At 43.6% G+C, this 23,603-nt stretch overlaps 1 protein-coding gene across 1 annotated transcript in view; it reads right to left on the bottom strand.

Moving 5' to 3' along the window:
- The window catches only part of ABLIM1 (actin binding LIM protein 1), a 375,358-nt gene that overhangs the window by 104,738 nt on the left and 247,017 nt on the right, over positions 1–23,603 (bottom strand). The window contains exons 7-10 of the mRNA XM_073595843.1: positions 20,745–20,832; positions 10,739–10,797; positions 2,768–2,845; positions 1,449–1,604 (exon numbers count right to left, since the gene is read on the bottom strand). Of these exons, the coding sequence (XP_073451944.1) occupies positions 1,449–1,604; positions 2,768–2,845; positions 10,739–10,797; positions 20,745–20,832 (381 nt within the window). The remainder of the gene's footprint in view (positions 1–1,448; positions 1,605–2,767; positions 2,846–10,738; positions 10,798–20,744; positions 20,833–23,603) is intronic.

Below are 23,603 nucleotides of genomic sequence, written 5' to 3'. Positions count from 1 at the left end.
ATTTTTTTAATTGAAAAAAAGATGTTCTCTGATTGGACAAGTTGATAAGAGGCCGATGACATCACAATCTCCACCCCATCCAATCAGAGAACATGGTGTGTTCATTTGAAATAAAAAATACAAAGACATTCTCTCAATGGGTTAGTGTTGGGACAGTGACCCCCTGCAGCCATTACGAAAACACCTTGTATTTTTGCAGTGAAAGTAATCCCTGATTGGGCGAGGTAGAGGTTGTTATTATTATTATTATTATTATTATTTTACAGGATTTATATAGTGCCAACAGTTTGCGCAGCACTTTAGAGTGTAGAGGGGGGACAGACCAATTACAATACAGTTCAATACAGTAGGAACAGGAGGGCTCTGCTCATGGAGCTTACAGTCTATTGTGTTGTCATCCACCCCTCCTCTCCACCTTGTTCAATCAGAGAATGCCTTGTATTTTTCAATTATACAAGGTGTTCTCTGATTGGATGTTGAAGAGATTGTGACGTCATCTCCTTCTCTCCTCCACCTTGTCCAATCAGAAAATACCTTGTATTCACTGAAAGAAATTCAAAGTGTTCTACAAATGGCAGTAGTGTAGATTGAGCATCCCATGTGGTCAGCGTGCAGAGGGGAAGCCACTGGAGCAGCACCTGGAAGATCACCACTATCACTGTATGTATCACAGATACTACAGTGATTTTCAGTATAGTCAGCACCCTTCCGATATCATATATGAAGAGATTAAAATCAAGTCAAGATGGATCAATGGAAATATGGAAAAAAGATATCCTTGAGTTTGGCTTTAAATATCCATATGTGTGTGGCCACCAATAGATGTACTATAGCGTGGGGGGCCTGTTTAGATTATTAATCCGGGTTATATTTAACATCTACATGGCTGTTAGTAATCCTAAAACAGATTATACAATCAGATGGCAAGGTGGGTAGTGAAGTTTAAAGATGGGTATGGACTGATTTTTTATTGTTATTTTTATGTTCAATCAGCGAGTTTAAAAAAAAACAAATCACAGATTTCTGCATCCACACAAGTGTTGTGGTTATGCAGGCATCTCCCCCCGCTGCGCTACTGTATTCTGACAGAAAGGGGCTCCTCTATACTGATCAGCACTGCAGCCATTGGCTGCAGTGGCTGATTGAATGCTGGTTTTCAAGCAGGACCGTTCAACAGAACCTGGGCGATTGGCTTCTGTTGAACAGACAGAGCTACACACAGATGGAAATTCAGATGGTTTCTGCTGAACTGTCTGAATTTTGATACATGTGTACCCATATTAAGTAGATATTCTGTAGTTATCTTTCTTTTTCAAGTGAAGATAATGAGTTAAAAACAAGTTCACCTAGATTTGGCTCATTCCGAAGAAATGCTACAGAATTTGTCTGGCTCCTCATGTTTTCGTTTTTTACTCCAGTATACACTGTTAATAGAAGAGCCCACATACCTCACCCACACTCTGCCTGTCCTGGCGGTCTTCATAAGTGGACGTATAGAAGGATTCGTAGGTGATGAGGTCTGGGCGTTCAATGTCATAGATGGCTTTTACTTTGGGGATGGCGGCGAGGTCCTTGTAATCCAGGATCTCATCATCCACTTTAGCCTGGAGAGAAGAAGAACACCACTGTAGGGTCATACATGTCTGCAATATGATCCCTCAAAACCAATGCAGCGAAAAGTGGCCATATGTCACCCTGTGATCCTTCAGAGCTAGTGTTGTAAAAACTGGCAGTGTGGCATACAGTAGGACTATTTTGGATATTGTAGTGGAAGCTGACACAGTGATAACTTCATTTGATCCTTCAGAACCAAAGCAGTGAAAATTGTCATGGAACTGGCATAAGATCACATTGGCCAATGTAGTGAAAGCTGACACTGGGATATTGTCATGTGATCACTCAGAGACACAGCCACTATAGTGAACACTGACAATATGATAAAGTCATGTGATCACTAAGAGACAATCTAGTGAATGATTGCAGAGTAATGCCAGTGCAGTGTGCACCATTGTAGTGAAATCTGGCAGTGATGTGAGCATGGGTTTCTTAGAAACATGATTCTGCCGATAGACTGTCCCCTTACATTGGTGGTCAGAATGCTCCTTACATTGGTGGTCTGTAGGAAGAATGCTCCTTACATTGGTGGTCAGTGTGAAGAATGCCCCTTACATTGGTGATCAGTGGGAAGAATGTGCCCTTACATTGGTGGTCAGTGGGAAGAATGTGCCCTTACATTGGTGGTTAGTGTGAAGAATGCCCCTTACATTGGTGGTCAGTGGGAAGAATGTGCCCTTACATTGGTGGTCAGTGGGAAGAACGTCGCCTTACATTGGTGGTCAGTGGGAAGAATGCTCCTTACATTGGTGGTCAGTGGGAAGAATGCTCCTTACATTGGTGGTCAGTGGGAAGAATGCTCCTTACATTGGTGGTCAGTGGGAAGAATTCTCCTTACATTGGTAGTCAGTGGGAAGAATACTCTTTACATTAGTGATCAGTGGGAAGAATGCTCCTTACATAACTAAAAAGTTTTTTGGTGCTATTCAGCTGGCTCTACTAAATGGTCTTGCCCCTAGGACCACCCAAGCACCATTAAATGGGAGGTGACTCAACCACAGCTCAAGGAACCCATAAAGACCTATAGAGGAACCACAGGGTTGAGAATGGCTGGTGTAGGGTGCTATTCTCTGCCTGTCATTTGCTATGTTAGCCTGCTGGCGCTCTCGGCAGGACTCTCTGACCATAAAAGTCCCTAACAGAAACTACTTACACAGATGGTGTGGCCCGGGGAGCCCGGTATACTGGATCCAGGCCGGGAATAAACACTTTCAGAAGATGACCTTGTGGGCTGCAAAACAAGAAAAAGAAGAGTTAAAGAGTGTCATGTTTTAAACCCGTGTCGGTTTTTATTGCTGTGTCCCCATTAAGAAGATTCACCCTCTCTATCTGTCCGGTTTACCATTATCATTGAAAGTGAAAGTAACAAAAAAATTCAAAATTTGGGGTTTTCCCCAGAAAAGTAATTGAGGGAAATCTTCCAATGGGGACACTAGTTCTGGTGACCTGGGGTTCCCCAAGGGATTTCCTTTCACTTCCTGTTGTGGTTGCGGGACAGTAAATGAAGGGAAATCTCCGCAATGGGACACAGATGGCCAAAAAATATCTTACAGGGGTTATAACCCTCCCTTACTCTATCCAACATGAAAAAAATAAGTTTTGCCTAGGTTTATTTTAAAGCAGACCTCACATGAAACAGACACACTAATGCCACGTACACACGATCGGACTTTACGGCAGACTTTGTCCGGCGTACTTTTCGACGGACTTTCTGAACGAACGGACTTGCCTACACACGATCAACCAAAGTCCGACGGATTCGTACGTGATGACATACGACCGGACTAAAATAAGGAAGTTCATAGCCAGTAGCCAATAGCTACCCTAGCGTCGGTTTTTGTCCGTTGGACTAGTATACAGACGAGCGGACTTTTCGACCGGACTCGAGTCCGTCGGACAGATTTGAAACATGTTTCAAATCTAAGTCCGTCAAACTTTTGAGAAAACAAAGTCCGCTGGAGCCCACACACGATCGAATTGTCCGACGAAATCCAGTACGCGAGACCAAGTATGCCGTAAAGTCCGATTGTGTGTACGCGGCATAAGGGTAAATTCTCAACTGTGCACTAAACTTTGTTGGGGTAAAGAGTCCAGCCCAGCCCCCTGCATGTTGCTGCAGCACTGAAAATGCCAAATTGATAGGACAGCTCAGATTTTGCAACTGCCACCATTTTCTTTTCAAGGGCCTCTGCTGTAATAAAATATATACCTATGGTGGGGTATACAGTAATTTGTAATAAAAAATGCAGATTCTAACATGTGTGCACAAAATTAAAAACCTGCCCCGGTAGACAAGTGGTTAAATGGAATAGGACCTCAGAGAGATCTAAGAAGGATACAAGTTACTTTTTCCCCTGACATGAAGACTTGTGGGCAATAGAGGCAATGTGGCCCCTAGAGACACAATGTGGCCCCCTGTAACCTTTGAGTTGTGTAAACAGACTCCAGACTACTGTTGGTGGAAAATGTTCTGCCTGCAATAGTTTTAGCCTGAAGGTAAAATTTCGTCTGCCGGAGAACTTGGAATGGATAGGAAATATAATGTGCTGTGTCAGGTTGTACAATTCTCCGTCTCTAACATGTTTCTGTGCCGAGATTCTGTCTGCAGCGATCTGGACTGCATGGCGAGAAACGGCTTAATGCCCCCCGACACATCCAGGGCTGCAGGTGTTTACCCAGCCGGCGGGTCCGGGACATGATGTCACTTTTAATTGCCTGCGACAATAGCAGCCGATGACATCATAAGATATGTAAAAAGCAATAGGAGAGGTAAAAAAGGAACACAACCAGGATTCTTCAATACAACCTGTTATGCATGAACCTATCAGAGCTTATCTTACACCAATCTGACGGGAGCAAACCAAATAATGATTGGATGCTGTGAGTTAGGCTGCTTTCACACTGGAGCAGGCGGGCATTGATGGTAAAACGCTGCTAGTCTTAGCTGCGCTTTACCGTCATTTTAGCTGTGCTATTCGGCTGCTAGCGGGGAGTTTTTAACCCCCGCTAGCGGCCGAATAAAGGGTTAAATGCGCCCCTGTAGGCGCTCTGCAGGAGCTTCGGCAACAGTGACTATTCATTTCAATGGACAGGAGCGGTGGAGGAGCGATGTATACACCACTCCTTCACCGCCCATAAGATGCTTCTTGCAGGACATTTGTTAACATCCTGCCAGCGCAGCATCCCAGTGTGAAAGCACTCGGGCTTTCTCACTGGGACTGCAGGGGAGGTGTTTTTCAGTCAGTGTCAGAAAGTGTGGTTGTCAAGTCTGTGTCTGCACCTATTGCTTCTCCTAGTGTAGTGAAGGCAGTGGAGGGTGCTGGACCAGCGTGTATGGTGGTGCCAACCCCTCCTCCTCGGCGTGGCAGAAGTGCAGCTGGAGGTCGGCAAACACCGAGAGGTGGAGCGAGGGATGGATTGGATGATGGTGGAGGGGGAGGTGGGAAGAGAAAGGGAATGAGAGTGGCTGGTGCAGAATGCAAGGTGAATGATGTGGAAGTTGGGGTGAATGATGTGGGGGGAGGGGTTAATGGGGGGGTTTCGAATCGCATCCTGATGGCGATTAAATCTCAAAATGTTTCAAGGCTGTTCTGCAAGCATCACCTCCGCTGGTTGGGTCCCTGACTTGATCACCGCCTGAAGTTTTCCGATTCTCCACCGCGTCCGTTCGTTGAGAATGTTGCTCCGGTACTTGCTTAAGTTACTCACTGTGGTCCCTGGTAAAGGTGGTTGGCACCTAAGTGGTGAAAGCTTCCCCTCTACCTCTGACCACAACAGGTTCTCCGCCTGAAAAACGTCCCAGTATGAAAGGGGTCTTTCTGCACTTTTTCCCTCCACTCCCAACAAAGCTTTACTCCTTAACACCACCTCCTGGTGGCCCTTTGGGTGGGCTTTAATACCCAAGATGTGGCGTGGCTTCTACAGTGTCTTGAAAAAGTATTCATACCCCTTGACATTTTCCACATTTTGTCATGTTACAACCAAAAACGTAAATGTATTTTATTGGGATTTTATGTGATAGACCAACACAAAGTGGCACGTAATTGTGAAGTGGAAGGAAAATAATAAATGAGTTTCAACATTTTTAAAAAATAAATATCTGAAAAGTGTGGCGTGCATTTGTATTCAGCCCCCTTTACTTTGATACACCTAACTAAAATCTAGTGTAACCAATTGCCTTCAGAAGTCCCCTAATTAGTAATAAGAGTCCACCTGTGTATAATTTATTCTCAGTATAAATACAGCTGTTCTGTGAAGCCCTCGGAGGTTTGTTAGAGAACTTTAGTGCACAAACAACATCGTGAAGACCAAGGAGCACACCAGACAGGTCAGGGATAAAGTTGTGGATAAGTTTAAAGCGGGGTTAGGTTGTAAAAAAATATCCCAAGCTTTGAACATCTCATGGAGCACTGTTCAATCCATCATCCGAAAATGGAAAGAGTATGGCACAACTGCAAACCTACCAAGACATGGCCGTCCACCTAAACTGACAGGCCGGGCAAGGAGAGTATTAATCAGAGAAGCAGCCAAGAGGTCCATGGTAACTCTGGAGGAGCTGTAGAGATCCACAGCTCAGGTGGGAGAATCTGTCCACAGGACAACTATTAGTCATGTTCTCCACAAATCTGGCATTTATTGAGAGTGGCAAGAAGAAAGCCATTGTTAAAAGAAAGCCATAAGAAGTCCCTCTTGCAGTATTTCACAAGAAGCCATGTGGGGGACACAGCAAACAAAGAAGGTGCTCTGGTCAGATGAGACCAAAATTTTACTTTTTGGCCTAAAAACAAAACACTACGTGTGTCGGAAAACTAACACTGCACATCACCCTGAACACACCATCCCTACTGTGAAACATGGTGGTGGCCACATCATGTTGTGGGAATGCTTTTCTTCAGCAGGGACAGGGAAGCTGGTCAGGGTCGATGGGAAGATGGATGGAGCCAAATACAGGGTTTGTTTACAAGGTGACGGTTTACAATCACTTTAATATTGTTCAAAGCATTGGGACCTGCAGGTGCTTCTTGTTTACCTACCCCAACCCCATCATGAGGCCTGTGCAATTCTCTGTATTCATGAGTGTCTGACACCTATTTAGCCCCCTGTTGCAGCCTCTCACCTTGTGATCTTGAAGTTACAATGTTTCAGTCTGATCACTGCTGGAGAGAAGACTGAGGAAATGCTTCCTCCTGCCTGGAGATTTTCTGAACAATGATATTGTTTCTGTATGTTGTGATATGTCAGGATTGTATTCATGCCGACTTTTTAATACCTCCATTAAGAAGGGAGGTATGTCACGTCACAGGGAGATTTTCTAAGAAGCCTAAAAATCTGTGTGCAATAACAAGTCTGGAAGGGTTCATGCTGCTTCATCCTCACCTGAGCCATCAGATTCAAGGAGGTGACTCCGGGGGTTGCTGTGTTCACTGTATGAATTCACTTTCTGGGTACAGGTCAGAGTTATAGAATTAGGAAACACTTTCTCTACTCATCCATCTGGTTCTACAAGTCTCCAATGGTTTGATGTAATGCTGACAATATATATTTCACTATGGAACCACCCAGATGATTCATGAGAAAAAAGGTAACATGTTACATAATAAACAGCGGGCTGGTGGAGAACATAGCCTTGAAGCTAACCATGTACCACAAGTTCCAGCATGCTTTGGAACCAGCAACAGCCAACTGAACATGAACCTATACTGCTTGTGGAAGTTTACTGTATCAAGTGTGAAAAACGTTTCTATATATACAGCGCCCTGGATGTGAAAATGGAGCCTCATTTATATATATTTTTTCATATAAACATTACCCCTAAGTCCCAGTTCACACTTAGGCGACCTGTCAGACGACTTAGCCATATGACAAGTCGCGCTCCATGCACTGTAATGGAACCATTCTAATCAGAGTGACTCAAGTCACCCCGACTTAGAAAAAGTTTCCTGTACTACTTGGGGGTGGCTTTGGAGCGGCTTACATTGACTTTTATTACAGAAGTCGTTTGCAAGTTGCGCTGTACGGGGCGGCTTCAGAGTCGCACAACTTTGAAACAGCACTAATAGGGATACTCCACTGGATGACCCAAACGTTTTAAACAAATCAGAAATTATTAATCCATATAATGTAAAAAATAACAAATATTTATAACATAGAAAACAAATGCAGAAAAAAGAAATTAAGTTACATCAATATAATAATCAACAAAATATAAAAACAAAAGGGAGAAAAGGGGGATAAAAGTATACAAGGCCAGTCAAAATTGTTAAATACAATTAAAAACTGAGTTGCACTTAATAGGTTTTAATTGTTTTGAACCATTTTTTTCTGCCCCTATATATCTTTTTGGGTTCTTTTAGACAAAACGTAAGCTTACCACCGCTTGAAATGCGATTTACATTGGATCACTTTTCAGAAGGTGATAGAGCAGCAGCTGACAGGCATTCAGGAGTCTCTACTGTCACCTCCTGATGTGTGATTTTTTTTTTCTTCTTTTTTACTTTTTTTAGATTGGCGAATGTCAATTTTTACATTGCATAACTGTGCCGCAACTGAAAATCTATTTGGCTTGCAATTGCGGTGCAGCCCCATTAATCTCAATGGGCAATTTTGACAGGTGGTGCCGCCTGTCAAACTCTGCATGTTAAGAATGCCATGGCTGTGGCACGTGTACAGCCATTTCAGGCACTTTAGAGTTTGGATGGAGGGCTGGGAGGTGTGTGTAAAACCATGGCTCAGTCGCCTATTTTTACCGCCCCCTGGACGCCTGTGTGAAAGTACACTTTCTCTTTTTTATTCTGTTTGTTTTTCTTCTTTTTTATATTGATGTAACTTGATTTTTTCCTTAGTGTATTTTCTAAGTATTGTTTTTCTTTTTATATTTTTTATTTTATTGATAACATTTGATTCATCCAGCTGAGTATCCCCATCAGTGGCATTACTTGTCTATAAAGGTTTTTGATTAGAGGGTGGTCTACCTTGGCTCTGGGTGACCCTATATATTTTTTTTTCTGATTGTATATACAAGCCCATGTCATAGTATTTCTATGAAACATGCACAAGTAAACACAAGGAGCTCATTAATATTAATAATAATGGAAAATTGATAATATTATATGTTCTCTCAGGTCTCTGTATATTTGTCTTGTAAACAAAAATAGCAAAAAAAAAAAAAAACAGATGGTGAGTCGGTGTGCGGTGTCAGTGCTGCAGGTCAGGGAGTGACAAGTGAATTCACAGACAGCAAAACACAACTCGTGAATCAATCAAATATCCCCAAAGGCCGAGACGGGACCCCGGAGGGTGTCACACAGTGATGTTAATTATAAAGAGGCTGAAATAGAGTTATGTCACCAGATAATAACACAATACCTTCCTCTGTCTGAACCTCGGAAATAAGGGAGGTAATCGCTGCAGAGACACGAGATGTAACTGAATGTGTATTGTGGAGTCGCAGGCTGAACTGCACTACAATTCTCAGCACATTAATATAGAGACATGACTTCAAACTCATCCAGAAGGTATGACAGGATACTGATTCTGAAATACTCTGCTCTGCTGGAGGACTCTGCTCCTTCCTCTATCTAACTCTCCTCTCCTGAAATACTCTGATCTGCTGGAGGACTCTGCTGCTTCCTCTATCTAACTCTCCTCTCCTGAAATACTCTGATCTGCTGGAGGACTCTGCTCCTTCCTCTAACTCTCCTCTCCTGAAATACTCTGCCCTGCTGGAGGACTCTGCTCCTTCCTCTATCTAACTCTCCTCTCCTGAAATACTCTGCACTGCTGGAGGACTCTGCTTCTTCCTCTATCTAACTCTCCTCTCCTGAAATACTCTGCCCTGCTGGAGGACTCTGCTCCTTCCTCTATCTAACTCTCCTCTCCTGAAATACTCTGCTCTGCTGGAGGACTCTGCTCCTTCCTCTATCTAACTCTCCTCTCCTGAAATACTCTGCCCTGCTGGAGGACTCTGCTCCTTCCTCTATCTAACTCTCCTCTCCTGAAATACTCTGATATGCTGGAGGTCTCTGTTACTTCCTTTATCCAACTCTCCTCTCCTGAAATAGTCTGCCCTGCTGGAGGACTCTGCTTCTTCCTCTATCCAACTCTCCTCTCCTGAAATACTCTGCACTGCTTGAGGACTCTGATCCTTCCTGTATCTTACACTCCTCTCCCGAAATACTCTGCTCTGCTAAAGTGCTCTGCTTCTCCTTCTAACTCTCCTCTCATGAAATACTCTGCACTGCTGGAGGACTCTGCTCCTTCTTCTAACTCTCTTTCCTGAAATACTCTGCACTGCTGGAGGACTCGGCTCCTTCCTTTATCTAACTCCCCTCTCCTGAAATACTCTGCACTGCTGGAGGACTCTGCTCCTTCATCCTAATTGGATGCATGCATTGTTCGTTTAACTGTTTTCTCCTAGCTTCTTTCACAATAGTTGATTGAAAAATCTACTTGTTGAGCCTGGGTAGTGCCAAAAGGGCCACTAATGCAGTGAATTTCAGCCGATTCAAGTTCGATTCATGTATGGTCAGTTGAAGCTCTATGGGTAAGGCCCTGACATTAAGATTTGCCTCGAACACACCCAAGTCCTGATATCAATAACAATAAATAATTATGTGATTTTCCAGAACAAAACATTCTTTAGTTCTGCAGAGCAGCCAAGATCAGAGCAGAATGATCACTTTCATTGTGGCTCTGAACCAACCTCTCAGAGTTTCCACACTCTGAGCTGGTCAGTAAAGAGGTCACGGCCGATTATTGGCGAGCCAGCCGGAGACTCACAGATAATATGAAACAATCCACAGCAGGCCTCCAAGAGCTTCTATAAAGTCACAATATTTCAAAACAACTCTGTCGTGGGAAACTCAACAGAAATCATACATGGGCTGATGTATAAAGCTCTGTAAAATAATTGCTTCCAATAATTTCACAGATTTTATTAATTTATGAGAATTTTACAGAAAATAATTTAAAGTGTATGTTACCCCTATAGTTAACATTGCAACATGGCCATCGGTCTTCTAAATGTCCCTCTGAGGTTTTGTTTTATGAGTTTAGTATTGAATAAATGTATGTCCTCCTCACAGAGGTATGAAATACATGTCGTCAAGGACGGGAGGCCACTTACCCGCAACTTCTCCTCTGCCTTGGTGCTTTGCTTACAGTCGGGATGCCAGACCGTGGAACCTGCAGGAAACAGAAGAGACAACTTAGAGGGAAGTGATAACAGCTGCACCCACAGGAGGATTCTGATTGGTCATTTCCACAAAATGTGATAAATATTCAACAGGTTGGCTGGTCTTGAAGGATAAGTGGAAACAGTTTTGTACATTATGGTCAGGAATAAATTATATATTTTTTTGAATTCAGTATCTCACAAAAGTGAGTACACCCCTCACGTTTTTGTAAATATTTTATTATATTTTTTCATGTGACAACACTGAAGAAATGACACTTTGCTACAATGTAAAGTAGTGAGTGTACAACTTGTATAACAGTGTAAATTTGCTGTCCCCTCAAAATAACTCAACACACAGCCATTAATGTCTAAACCGCTGGCAACAAAAGTGCACCCCTCAGTGAAAATGTCCAAATTGGACCCAAAGTATCAATATTTTGTGTGGCCACCATTATTTTCCAGCACTGCCTTAACCCTCTTGGGCATGGAGTTCACCAGAGCTTCACGAGTTGCCACTGGAGTCCTCTTCTACTCCTCCATGACGACATCACGGAGATGGTGGATGTTAGAGACCTTGCGCTCCTCCACCTTCCGTTTGAGGATTCCCCACAGATGCTGAATAGGTTTTAGGTCTGGAGACATGCTTGGCCAGTCCATCACCTTTACCCTCAGCTTCTTTAGCAACCCAGTGGTCATCTTGGAGGTGTGTTTGGGGTCGTTATCATGTTGGAATACTGCCCTGCAGCCCAGTCCCCAAAGGGAGGGGATCATGCTCTGCTTCAGTATGTCACAGTACATGTTGGCATTCATGGTTCCCTCAATGAACTGTAGCTCCCCAGTGCCGGCAGAACTCATGCAGCCTCAGACCATGACACTCCCACCACCATGCTTGACTGTAGGCAAGACACACTTGTCTTTATACTCCTCACCTGGTTGCCGCCACACACGCTTGACACCATCTGAACCAAATAAGTTTATCTTGGTCTCATCAGACCACAGGACATGGTTCCAGTAATCCATGTCCTTAGTCTGCTTGTCTTCAGCAAACTGTGGGCTTTCTTGTGCATCATCTTTAGAAGAGGCTTCCTTCTGGGATGACAGCCATGCAGACCAATTTGATGCAGTGTGTGGCGTATGGTCTGAGCACCGACAGGCTCACCCCCCACCCCTTCAACCTCTACAGCAATGCTGGCAGCACTCATACGTCTATTTCTCAAAGGCAACCTCTGGATATGACGCTGAGCACGTGCACTCAACTGCTTTGGTCGACCATGGAGAGGCCTGTTCTGAGTGGAACCTGTCCTGTTAAACCAATGTAAACCATGTTGCAGCTCAGTTTCAGGGTCCTGGCAATCTTCTTATATACCTAGGTAATCTTTATGTAGAGCAACAATTCTTTTTTTCAGATCATCAGAGAGTTCTTTGCCATGAAGTGCCATGTTGAACTTCCAGTGACCAGTATAAGAGAGTGAGAGCGCTAACACCAAATTTAACACACCTATTTCCCATTCACACCTGAGACCTTGTAACACTAACAAGTCACATGACACCGGGGAGGGAAAATGGCTAATTGAGGCCAATTTGGTCATTTTCACTTAGAGGTGTACTCACTTTGTTGCCAGCGGTTTAGACATTAATGGCTGTGTGTTGAGTTATTTTGAGGGGACAACAAATTTACACTGTTATACAAGCTGTACACTCACTACTTTACATTATAGCAAAGTGTCATTTCTTTAGTGTGGTCACATAAAAAAAAAGATATAAAATATTTACACAAATAGTAGGGGTGTACTCACTTTTGTGAGATACTGTATGTATTCCTTTATTGAAAATACTGCATAATAATATTTTTCCATCTGCGATCCATGCAGCAGGTGGGGTTCTTGTCTCATTTTCACCAATTCAGCTTCAGAACTCAATGAGCCGTCAGAGCAGAGACTCCTCCCTCATCAGACAGCTAGGTTTTAATTAAACAAAGGGAACTGCAAAGTAAGCTGCTCTGCTGTACTGTCTCTCTTCAGATAACCCACAGTGCTTTAGGAATTCTATGTCATATATCAAATATATTTGTTAAACAGCTTTAAAACCTATAAATGTAAACCTAGTACATTATACATTTCTTATTATTTATAAAATTATTGCACCAAAATATGTGTTCAAGCTTTGAATGAATGGGCACATGAGCCACTGAGATAACATAGTAACCATTTCTATTCCTGTGGAGCAGTAAAGATTAAAGCTGATTTTCATGAGGGTTTGCTGCATGCTGCGAAATCTTTTTAGCTGAATGCATGCTTTGGTAATGTTTCACTCCATCCAGTACATAACTGTCGATTGCGATTCTCTAAGGCCATTGCTGCCATTGATGTTCATCTTCTATACTCAGGATCAAGGCTGTATATAGCCATTGTACCCTTGGACATATGCAATATGCATGATGACACCTTTTGTACAAGCTCCGCCTCTTGTCATATGATTATTTTAGTATGAACTAATGGTAGGATGGTGTATTGGATAGTCTCTTGACTCTTCTCAACCTCGCCTCTCATAGACAGACTTCTGACTCTTCTCAACATCCCCTCCCATAGACAGCCCCCTGACTTTTCTAAACATCCGCTCCCATAGATAGTCTCTTGACTCTTTTCAACACCCCCTCCCATAGAGATTCTCCTAACTCTTCTCAACATCCCCTCCCATAGACAGCCTTCTGACTCTTCTCAACATCCTCACCCATAGATAGCCTCCTGACTCTTCTCAACATTCCCTCACATAGATAGTCTCTTGACTATTCTCAACATTCCCTCTTGTAGATAGTCTCTTGACTCTTCTCAACACCCCCCCCCCCCATAGAGAGTCTCCTGACTCTTCTGAACATCCCCTCCCATAGACAGCCTTCTGACTATTCCCAACATCCTCACCCATAGATAGCCTCCTGACTCTTTTCAACATCCCCTCACATAGATAGTCTATGGACTCTTTTCAAAATCCTCTCCCATAGACAGCCTCCTGACGCTTCCCAACACCCCCTCCCATAGAGAGTCTCCGGACTCTTCTCAAAATCCTCTCCCATAGACAGCCTCCTGACTTTTCTCAACACCCCCTCCAATAGACAGCCTACTTACTCTTCTCAACATCCCCTCCCATAGACAGCCTACCGACTCTTCTCAACATCCCCTTTCATGAACAGCACCCTGACTCTTCACAAGTTCCCTTCAATAGAGAGTCTCTTCAGTCTTTTTATCATCCCCTCCCATAGATAGTCTTAGATAGTCTCTTGACTCTTCTCAACACCCCCTCCCATAGAGAGTCTCCTGACTCTTCTGAACATCCCCTCCCATAGACAGCCTTCTGACTATTCCCAACATCCTCACCCATAGATAGCCTCCTGACTCTTTTCAACATCCCCTCACATAGATAGTCTCTTGACTCTTCTCAAAATCCTCTCCCATAGACAGCCTCCTGACGCTTCCCAACACCCCCTCCCATAGAGAGTCTCTGGACTCTTCTCAAAATCCTCTCCCATAGACAGCCTCCTGACTTTTCTCAACACCCCCTCCAATAGACAGCCTACTTACTCTTCTCAACATACCCTCCTATAGACAGCCTACTGACTCTTCTCAACATCCCCTTTCATGAACAGCACCCTGACTCTTCACAAGTTCCCTTCAATAGAGAGTCTCTTCAGTCTTTTTATCATCCCCTCCCATAGATAGTCTCTTGACTCTTCTCAATACCCCCTCCCATAGAGAGTCTCCTGACTTTTCTCAACATCCCCTCCCGTAGACAGCCTCCTCACTCTTCTTAACACCGCCTCCCACAGACAGCCTCCTGAGTCTTCTCAACACCCCCTCCCATTGCCAGCCTATTGATTCTTCTCAACATCCTCTCCCATAGAAAGTCTGTTGACTCTTCTCAACATCCCCTCCCATAGAAAGTCTGTTGACTCTTCTCAACATCCCCTCCCATAGAAAGTCTGTTGACTCTTCCCAACATCCCCTCCCATAGAAAGTCTGTTGACTCTTCTCAACATCCCCTTGCATTGAGATTTTCCTGACTTTTCTCAACATCCCCTCTCATTGAGAGCCTACTGACTTTCCTCAACATCCCCTCTCATTGAGAGCCTACTGACTCTTCTCAACATCCCCTTTCATGAACAGCACCCTGACTCTTCACAACTTTCCCTTCAATAGAGAGTCTGTTCAGTCTTTTCAACATCCCCTGCCATAGAAAGTCTCCTGACTCTTCTCAACATTCCTTCCCATAGAAAGCCTCCTAATTTTCTTCAATATACCCTCCTATAGAGAATATCCTGACTCTTCTCAACTCCCCCTGAGACACAAATTTCCAGAGGTGGCCAGAAAAGGGAAACAAAATAGGGAAATGATCAAAGTTTGTAAAACGTAAGGCTTGGTGCCCCCTCTCACCTTGCTGCTCTACGCTGCGGTCCACGAGTGCCATTTTCAGGGTTGTTAACAGACTGGTGATATGTTATAGGTTCCAGTGACTCCATCATGCTGCTGCAAGATGGTCAGATCACAGCTGAACCTGCCAGTGACTCTGCAAACTTCCCCATATCTCCGCAGCTGGGAACCACATGGGAAACGCAGCTCAAGGAGGGCCCCTCTCCAGGGCAAAGAGCACAAATATTTATCCCGACACTGACAGCCAACATCTCTCCACTTCAAGGGAAGACTCTGAATTATTTGACATCCACAAATGCGCTGCAGACTTGATTTGTATTAAATTGGCGGCTTAAACGGCCAGTCAGTCATGTTTATTTATTAGACATCCCTTTGGAGTTCCAGATCGTCTCCAAATCCCTCACTGGCAACTCTTTATATTCTCATATATATCAATGTCCAATATGTATTATATATTTACTGATGTCATCAATCTGTATTATTATTCCGGTTTATAAATTTTTTTAATGTTTTTATTTTTAGATTAAATTTAGCTTCAAGGCCAGTGCTTTTGCCAATGTTCGGACATATATAATTTTTTACTTTTCATCCAGAAATAATGCATAGACTGAAAGTTATTGCTTTGAAGTTTTTACTTTGATAAACTGTGAGATGTCATTAAGATACTTTTTAGTAGGTCTAGATTTATTTTAATCCTGATCCCCAGGTAGCCAGGACCAAAGTATAATATTTTAAAGCCCAACCTGGGAATTACAAAAAAACTACACTTACACTGGGACCCCCTGCACTGCAAGGGTTAAAATAAAACTAAAGGCAATTTGGTTTGCCTTCAGGGAGGGTTTTTTCTTACCACCTGTGTCCCACTGGGGAGATTTTCTTCACTTCCTGTCCAATAGCCAAAACAGGAAGTGTGAGGAAATCCCTCCAAAGTGAGGGAATCTCTGGTTGTCACCAGAACTAGTGTCCCTATTGGGAGATTTCCCCTCTATTCCTGTTCTGGTGACAACTCAAAATTTGGGACATTCTTTCATTCTCAGTCTTGCTGATAATGGTAAACGGGACATATAGAGAGGATGAATCTCCCTAATGGGGACACAGATAGCAATATAAAAACTGACAGGTGTTCTAATCCCTCTCCAAAACTATAAAAAGTTTTACTTTCAATTCTATCTTAAATGCTTCCTAACTCTACAAGATGAGGACTAACCTGGAATACTTACCTTACTCCTCGCTCCAGCAGGATCCCTCTATCTGTTTGACCGATCCCCCAAAGCTTCTCCTAAAAGGCGATCTAGGTCACGGTCATCTAGGCCACGGTCTCACAATGATGTACTCAAGTACAATGCACAGCCAATAGCCCTCAAGATGGAGGGGGACCGTCCACACAACCGAGACGAGGAGAAGGCCGGAGCGAGGAGCAAAGTTAATATTACACCTTATTCCTCTTTCCCTAGAAATAACAAGCATTTAATCCTTGTATTGTGGAGAAGGGGTGGGGGTGAAGCACATCAAGAGATCAACCCTCCTTGGGTCACCAGTGACTGGTAAAAAATCTGTATTGCTGCTTTAAGGGCTCTTTCACACTGGTTGCTGGGAGGGGTTGCAAAAAAAGGTGGCCAAGCCACGGTTTTACTGCTAAATGTTCTGTCAATTCGCAAGTGGGAATGTGGCATAAAACCACTTTTGTTTATAGAGGTGAGGAAGGGTTTGAACCTTTGCTGGGTTTCTATTGCTGTGTGCCTTCTTTTTAACTGGATGTAAAAAAATAAAAAAGTCTTCAATTCTTCAAATTGGGATGCAGACAATAATAAAAATACAGATCTAAAGTGTATGTTACCCTAACATTTCATATGTCTGTTGAATCATGTAATGTGTGTGAAATACCTGGTGATTTTGCCAGTGCTCTTGCTTTCCTATTTTAAACTGACCACACTGGGCATGAGAACATATCCATCCCAGCATAGTCAGTTTTCTGGCTATGCTAGGAGCCCAGCCTGCCAGTCTTGTAATGGCCAAGACTTGTGCTGACACGCCTCCCGGCACAGCTCTTCTGTGGGAAGATCAGTGCTCTGCTGCTTCTCTGCCTCTTACAGACACAACCCCCTGAAATCTCCACCACCACCTCTCCAAGTCCCTTATGCAGTTGAGAACAGAGGTCATGTGATCATGTAAAATAAAAAAAAAAAGTAAATAAATATATATATATATATATATATATATATATATATATATATATACATACACACACACATACACATTTTTGGGCTTGATTTCTGTTTTAAACTTGAAGTGGTTGTAAACTCTGTTACACCACTTGTACCTACAGGTAAGCCTATAATAAGGCTCACCTGTAGGTACTGTAAATATCTCCTAAACTTGCACCGTTTAGGAGATATTCACTATATACACTGCTGCCGACATCATTGGGGCATGCGCACTGAAGAAATGGCCCACTGGTGCCGTTTCTTCAGGACCAGTGCCGTGACCGGCGGCTCCCATGCGCATGCACGGGGAGTGACGTCACTGTGGCTCCAGCCAATCACAGCGCCGGAGCCCGTGAACCCGGAAGTTTGAGATACTAGCTCAGTGATGGCGAACCTTGGCACTCCAGATGTTTTGGAACTAGATTTCCCATGATGCTCAACTACCCTGCAGAGTGCATGAGCACCAAAACATCTGGGCTGCCAAGGTTTGCCATCACTGTACTAGCTCATTATGCCTCTGACTTGCAGGTTTTTCTTTTTTTCGGAGGGTTACAACCTCTTTAAAGTGGTTGTAAAGGCAGAAAGTTTTTTTATCTTAATGTATTCTATGCATTAAGATAAAAAAATGTCTGTGTGTAGCAGCCCCCCTAATACTTACCTGAGCCCCATCTCTATCCAGTGATGTGCACGAGTGCCTCAGCTGTCTGGGACTCTCCCTCTCGTTTGGCTGAGACACAGCACACGGCGCCTTTGGCTCCCGCTGCTGTTAAAGTCAGTTAGCCAATCAGGAGAGAGAGGGGCGGGGCAAAACCACGGCTCTGTGTCTGAATAGAAGCAACTTGCTATGGGGGCACTCAACAGGAGGGAGGGGCCAGGAGCGTCAAAGAGGGACCCGAGAAGAGGAGGATCGGGCTGCTCTGTGCAAAACCATTACACAGAGCAGGTAAGTATAACATGTTTGTTATTTTAAAAAAAATGAGACTTTACAATCACTTTAATGAGTTACAGGTTCACATACACGGTAAGCTCTCCCTACTCCAAAAAAGGTTTTGCAGCGTTGGCCTTCGCTTTCCAAGGGACCCTATATTCCCAAGATTGCATAAGAGAGCTGTTAAAAATCAAAGAACTAAAAAATCCCAATTCATGTTCTGTTTTTCTCAATATTCTCCTGATTGACAAGGAAAATAAAGATTTACAATCTACAAGTTGTTCTTGAGAAAGTTGAAAAACCAGAATATAAAATGTGAGGAGTCACAATGTAACCAGCACCGCGTGACCCGACTGTTTGCACAGAGGAAACGTTCTGGATAAAAGACGACTGGAAGCCTTAAAAAGAAGGCGATGCGGCCAACTCTGAAACATTTATCATCAGAACAAAAACCTCTTCTGGGCCAATGTAAACATTATTACTGACAGAGGCCAGAGACAGTTCGGATCCCACAGTACGGACCGTGCAGGGCCCGGGGGCTTCTACCAATATCAGGGAGAGAGGAGAGGAAGCTGCAAGGAATCCAGATCCCGCTTATTACTTATTGATAGATATTAACAGAGCAAACACAAATCAGTTGCATCTCAAAAGTATATGATGCATCCACAGAAATACAACACAAAGCAAGACAAATACAGAACAGTCATCTGCACTGCTCTGTTCACGTCAATGGGAATTTGTTGCATTTGAGTTGCATTTCAAACACCGTAAAAATCTCCCTGTATATGATTAGGTTCCCTTCACACTTGTGCGACTTGACGTGACTTTGGACACATAAAGTAGCCCAAATCGTCCTCCCTGCTTCTCCCAGGACCTCCTGCTCTCTAGCTCCCTTGTTACCTCCTCCCATGCTCACCTCCAGGACTTCACTAGAGCCTCTCCCATCCTCTGGAACTCCCTGCCCTGGTATATCTGATCAGCCCCTAACCTGTCCACCTTTAGGAGATCCCTGAAAACTCACTTATTCAGGGAAGCCTATCCCACACCCACCTAACAACTGTCCCTGAGCCACCCCCATCAAATCATCCCCCGCAGCTATTACCTGTTGTACCACCTCCCCCCTCCCTTTAGAATGTAAGCTCCACAAGCAGAGCCCTCCTGTCCCTTCTATATTGTACTGTACTGTACTTGTGCTGTCCCCCCTTTACATTGTAAAACACTGCGCAAACTGTTGCTTCCTTCCTTTTTCCCCTTTCCATTCCTTTCTTCTGCTTTAGCCCCCTTTCTGCATTCCTTTCTCTTTTCCTTCCTTCCTTCCTTCCTTCCTTCCTTCGAGAAGGAAGGAAGGAAGGAAGGAAGGAAGGAAGGAAGGAAGGAAGGAAGGAAGGAAGGAAGGAAAAGAGAAAGGAATGCAGAAAGGGGGCTAAAGCAGAAGAAAGGAATGGAAAGGGGAAAAAGGAAGGAAGGAAGGAAGGAAGGAAGGAAGGAAGGAAGGAAGGAAGGAAAACAGAGGGTGAATGAGGAAGGAAGGAAGAGTGAAAGAAAAGAGGGGAAGAAAGAGAATGGAAGGTAGGAAGGAAAGAATGGAAAGGTGAAAAAGGAAGGAAGGGAAAGAGGGAGAAAGAGGGTGAAGGATGAAAAAGAAAGAGAGGAAGGAAGGAAGGAAGGAAGGAAGGAAGGAAGGAAGGAAGGAAGGAAGGAAGGAAGGAAGGAAGAAAGGAAGAAAGGAAGAAAGAAAGAAAGAAAGAAAGAAAGAGGGCAAAGGAGGAAAGAATGGATTGGGTGAAATAGCTAGAAAGGAAGAAAGAAAGAAAGTGGGTGAAAGAGGAAGAAAGGAAGTAAGCAAGGCAGGAAAAAAATCAAGGATGAAGGGAGGGTATGGTTGAAGGATGAAGAAAGAAAGAAAGGAAGGAAGGAAGGAAGGAAGGAAGGAAGGAAGGAAGGAAGGAAGGAAGGAAGGAAGGAAGGAAGGAAGGAAGGAAGGAAGAAAGAAAGAGAAAGAAAGAAAGAAAGAAAGAAAGAAAGAAAGAAAGAAAGAAAGAAAGAAAGAGGAAGGAAGGAAGGAAGGAAGGAAGGAAGGAAGGAAGGAAGGAAGGAAGGAAGGATGGATGAAGGGAGGGTGTGGTTGAAGGAGGAATAAAGAAGGGAAGGAAGGGTGGGAAGGAAGTTTAGGAGAAAAGGGGTGGAAGGGGAAGGAGAGGGGGAAGGAGAGGTGAGGAAGGGAAAAGAGAGGAGCAATCTTATGTTGAATTGTGAAATCCCCCCCATAAAGTAGAACTGACTACTCCTTGCTCTGGTGGTGTCCAGGCGATTTGTTTGATCAGGAAAAATGGGAGAGCTGTATGTTAGGAGGCAGATCAGAGAATAGTCGATCAGTTTACAGATAAAGCAGGGTGCCTCACCTTGCAGGTACATTTCCTCTCCTTCGGTGAACATCTGGTGGCATCTGCTGCATCGTGCACAGCTCGGATGATAGTGCTTGTCCCCAGCCTGTGGACACAAATACAGAGATGGTGCTCAGCACATGTCATTCCAGGGCCCCAACCAGAACACAACAAGGAAATTACTTTACTTGTATTGTTTGCATTTTAAGGCAGGACTTCAGAGTTTTACATTCCGGTGAGATAATATTCAGGGACAGAACCAAGGAAAAAAATTAGAACAAGAGATAGAAAGAGCTGGAAGCAAAGGGGTTAAGAGTTCAGTCCAACCAAAACCCATGAAGTCATGTAATGGATATAGACAGGAAAATTGAATTCTCCCAATGGCTTCCTATAGAAGAGAGGGCTTCCTTCGGAAGCATACTTTACATTCCATTGTTAAAAGCTGTATTAAACCCAAAGACAAAAATGATATATATTGCAGCTTAACAATCCTTAAGGACCTATTCACATCAGATGTGGTAGGACGGGGTTGGGCTGCTATTCCAGTGCAGTCCCACTGCAAGACAAGACAAAATGCCTCGTCTCCTACCTGGCTGCTTCACACCATTGCATTACGGCAGTATGACAGCATGCACCACTTTTTTTCAGCACAGAGCAGTGCATCTCAATCCACCACCCCATACTGCTCTGCGCCCAATAGAACTTAATGTGATGTCACTGCGTGTCATTTCAATATAGTTCATTTAAAAAGGTAACAGTGCGATGAGGCTCTGCTTTCATCCTACCACATACCAGTGGCTGGGTCCAGTCACATGATTCAGCAGCTCTGGCTCCCCTGTCTAAAGAAGCACTCAACAGATAGGAATTCTGGGACCCATGATGTCACCCACAGGCTCTCATGGCCCAGCCATTGTTGGGGTTCCCTCCTCTCCCCTGCAGCAGCCATTCACTGACACAGGAGAGCTGAAGCTGCAGAATATAAAAAATGGACCAGAGTGGACTGAAAATAGGTAAGTTCACAGATCCTTTTTTGCAGGGTATACGGGATAGGTAGGAGGGGGAAAGAATGTTTTTCAGAATAGCTGGAGTTAGTCTTATTTTCCACTTTAGGCCTTGAGACTCCAGCAGTGAAATTCCATTGTCGGTGCTCCTAAACAGTCAGAAGTCTCACTCCTCCTAGTTCATATGCTCCATAATGTAAGATACATGTAAAAGAGGGTAGGGGAGTTGTGATGAGTGGGTGGAGCTGGGAACTCAGAGGTATATTTCCATTCGCCAGGATCTCATAATGGTAGAAGAAGTCCACTAAACATTTCAACCAAAACACCATTTTTTTGTACATTTTGGATGGACTGGACGGTACAAAGTCTCTGACGTTAAACTGACATTTCCTCTTTAACACAAACTTTCCCTACATGGCTATATGTCTATATGATGGGGCGCCATTGCAAAACTATTAATGGGACCCCCGTTTGTCTAATCTGCATCCCAAAGGCAACTATCAAGGCATAAATGACTAACTGATTCCACAGCAACTGAATAGATACTCCCAAACAATATATTACTCTATATCTAAATGTATTTCGCATGTGCTATAGCTACATGCATAGATCATTGTAACTATATACAGCTCTGGGCCCCATAGCAGTCACATGGTGTGTAATATGACATGGCATCGGTGACGGTTTGTGACTGCAAAGATGTATGAAGCTTCAGCTGATCTGCGATCTGTCCTTAGAGTTCTACTTATGTATGGGGAGCCCCAAATATGCTTCAGCAGAGGCCGGACACAAGCAGAATGTACCATAAGGTGATAACAGATGTGTATGACGTGAGTTTAGTAAATGTGGACTGTCTGGCATGTTTTATTTTCAGGATCTGATTACATTAGGGTGGAGGGGGATTCTAAAATTTCAGCTTGTATTTACAGACCGCACCTTCCAGCAATGTGAGGTATAAGCCATTTCTCTTATAATAAAGGGGTCAGCGGGGTCATCTACCAAATAAACACACCACATTCCAGTCAATAGTGATACTGCAGATTACTGTTAAGAAGGTTCAAGGAGAGGAAAGACAGTGACAATTTAAAGTAGAACTCTAGCATTTTTTTATTAAGTGTATTTAGTGACAATGACAATGAATCTAGACCAGTGTTTCTCAACTCCAGTCCTCAAGGCGCACCAACAGGTCATGTTTTCAGGATTTCCCTCAGATGAAACGGCTGTGGTAATTACTAAGGCAGTGAAAACTGATCAAATCACCTGTGCAAAATAGTGGAAATCCCGAAAACATGACCTGTTGGTGCGCCTTGAGGACTGGAGTTGAGAAACACTGATCTAGACAAGCAGCCTTGATGAGAGGGACATGATTATTTCACAGGAACATGCTGGCTTTATATTCCCACAAATAATATCCATTATTATGATCAAACTGTCTGACCTTTTTCCCTGGATTATATGACATAATTTGACCCGATTATACTACATTGCCTCTGAATGGTCACATGACATCACTAATGTCAGCTTTCACTACATTGGCTCTGGGCGATCACATGACATCGCACCGCCTGCTTATAAAACATTTCCTCTCACAGATCAGATGACATCACACTGTCAGTGTTCATTACACTGGCTCTGGGTGATCACATGACATCACACTGTCCGCTTTCACTACACTGGCCCTGGATGATCACATCAGAATTTAAAGAAAGAAATTGCGCTAGGTGTATAAAGATTGTGATTAAATAAAGAAGGTAAAAAAGTCCTGCTGCTGTGCACTATAACCCCGATATAAGGGTACCAAAAGACTAGATATAATATAAAGAGTGCAGCGCTGGACATGTGACGTGAATGGTAAAATGTTATTAAACCATGTACT

This window comes from Aquarana catesbeiana, linkage group LG08 (genome assembly GCF_042186555.1).
Source record: "Aquarana catesbeiana isolate 2022-GZ linkage group LG08, ASM4218655v1, whole genome shotgun sequence".
Classification (NCBI taxonomy): Eukaryota; Metazoa; Chordata; class Amphibia; order Anura; family Ranidae; genus Aquarana; species Aquarana catesbeiana.
The sequence above is the reverse complement of the archived record's forward strand: the minus strand, read 5'-3'. Positions and strand labels throughout refer to the sequence as shown.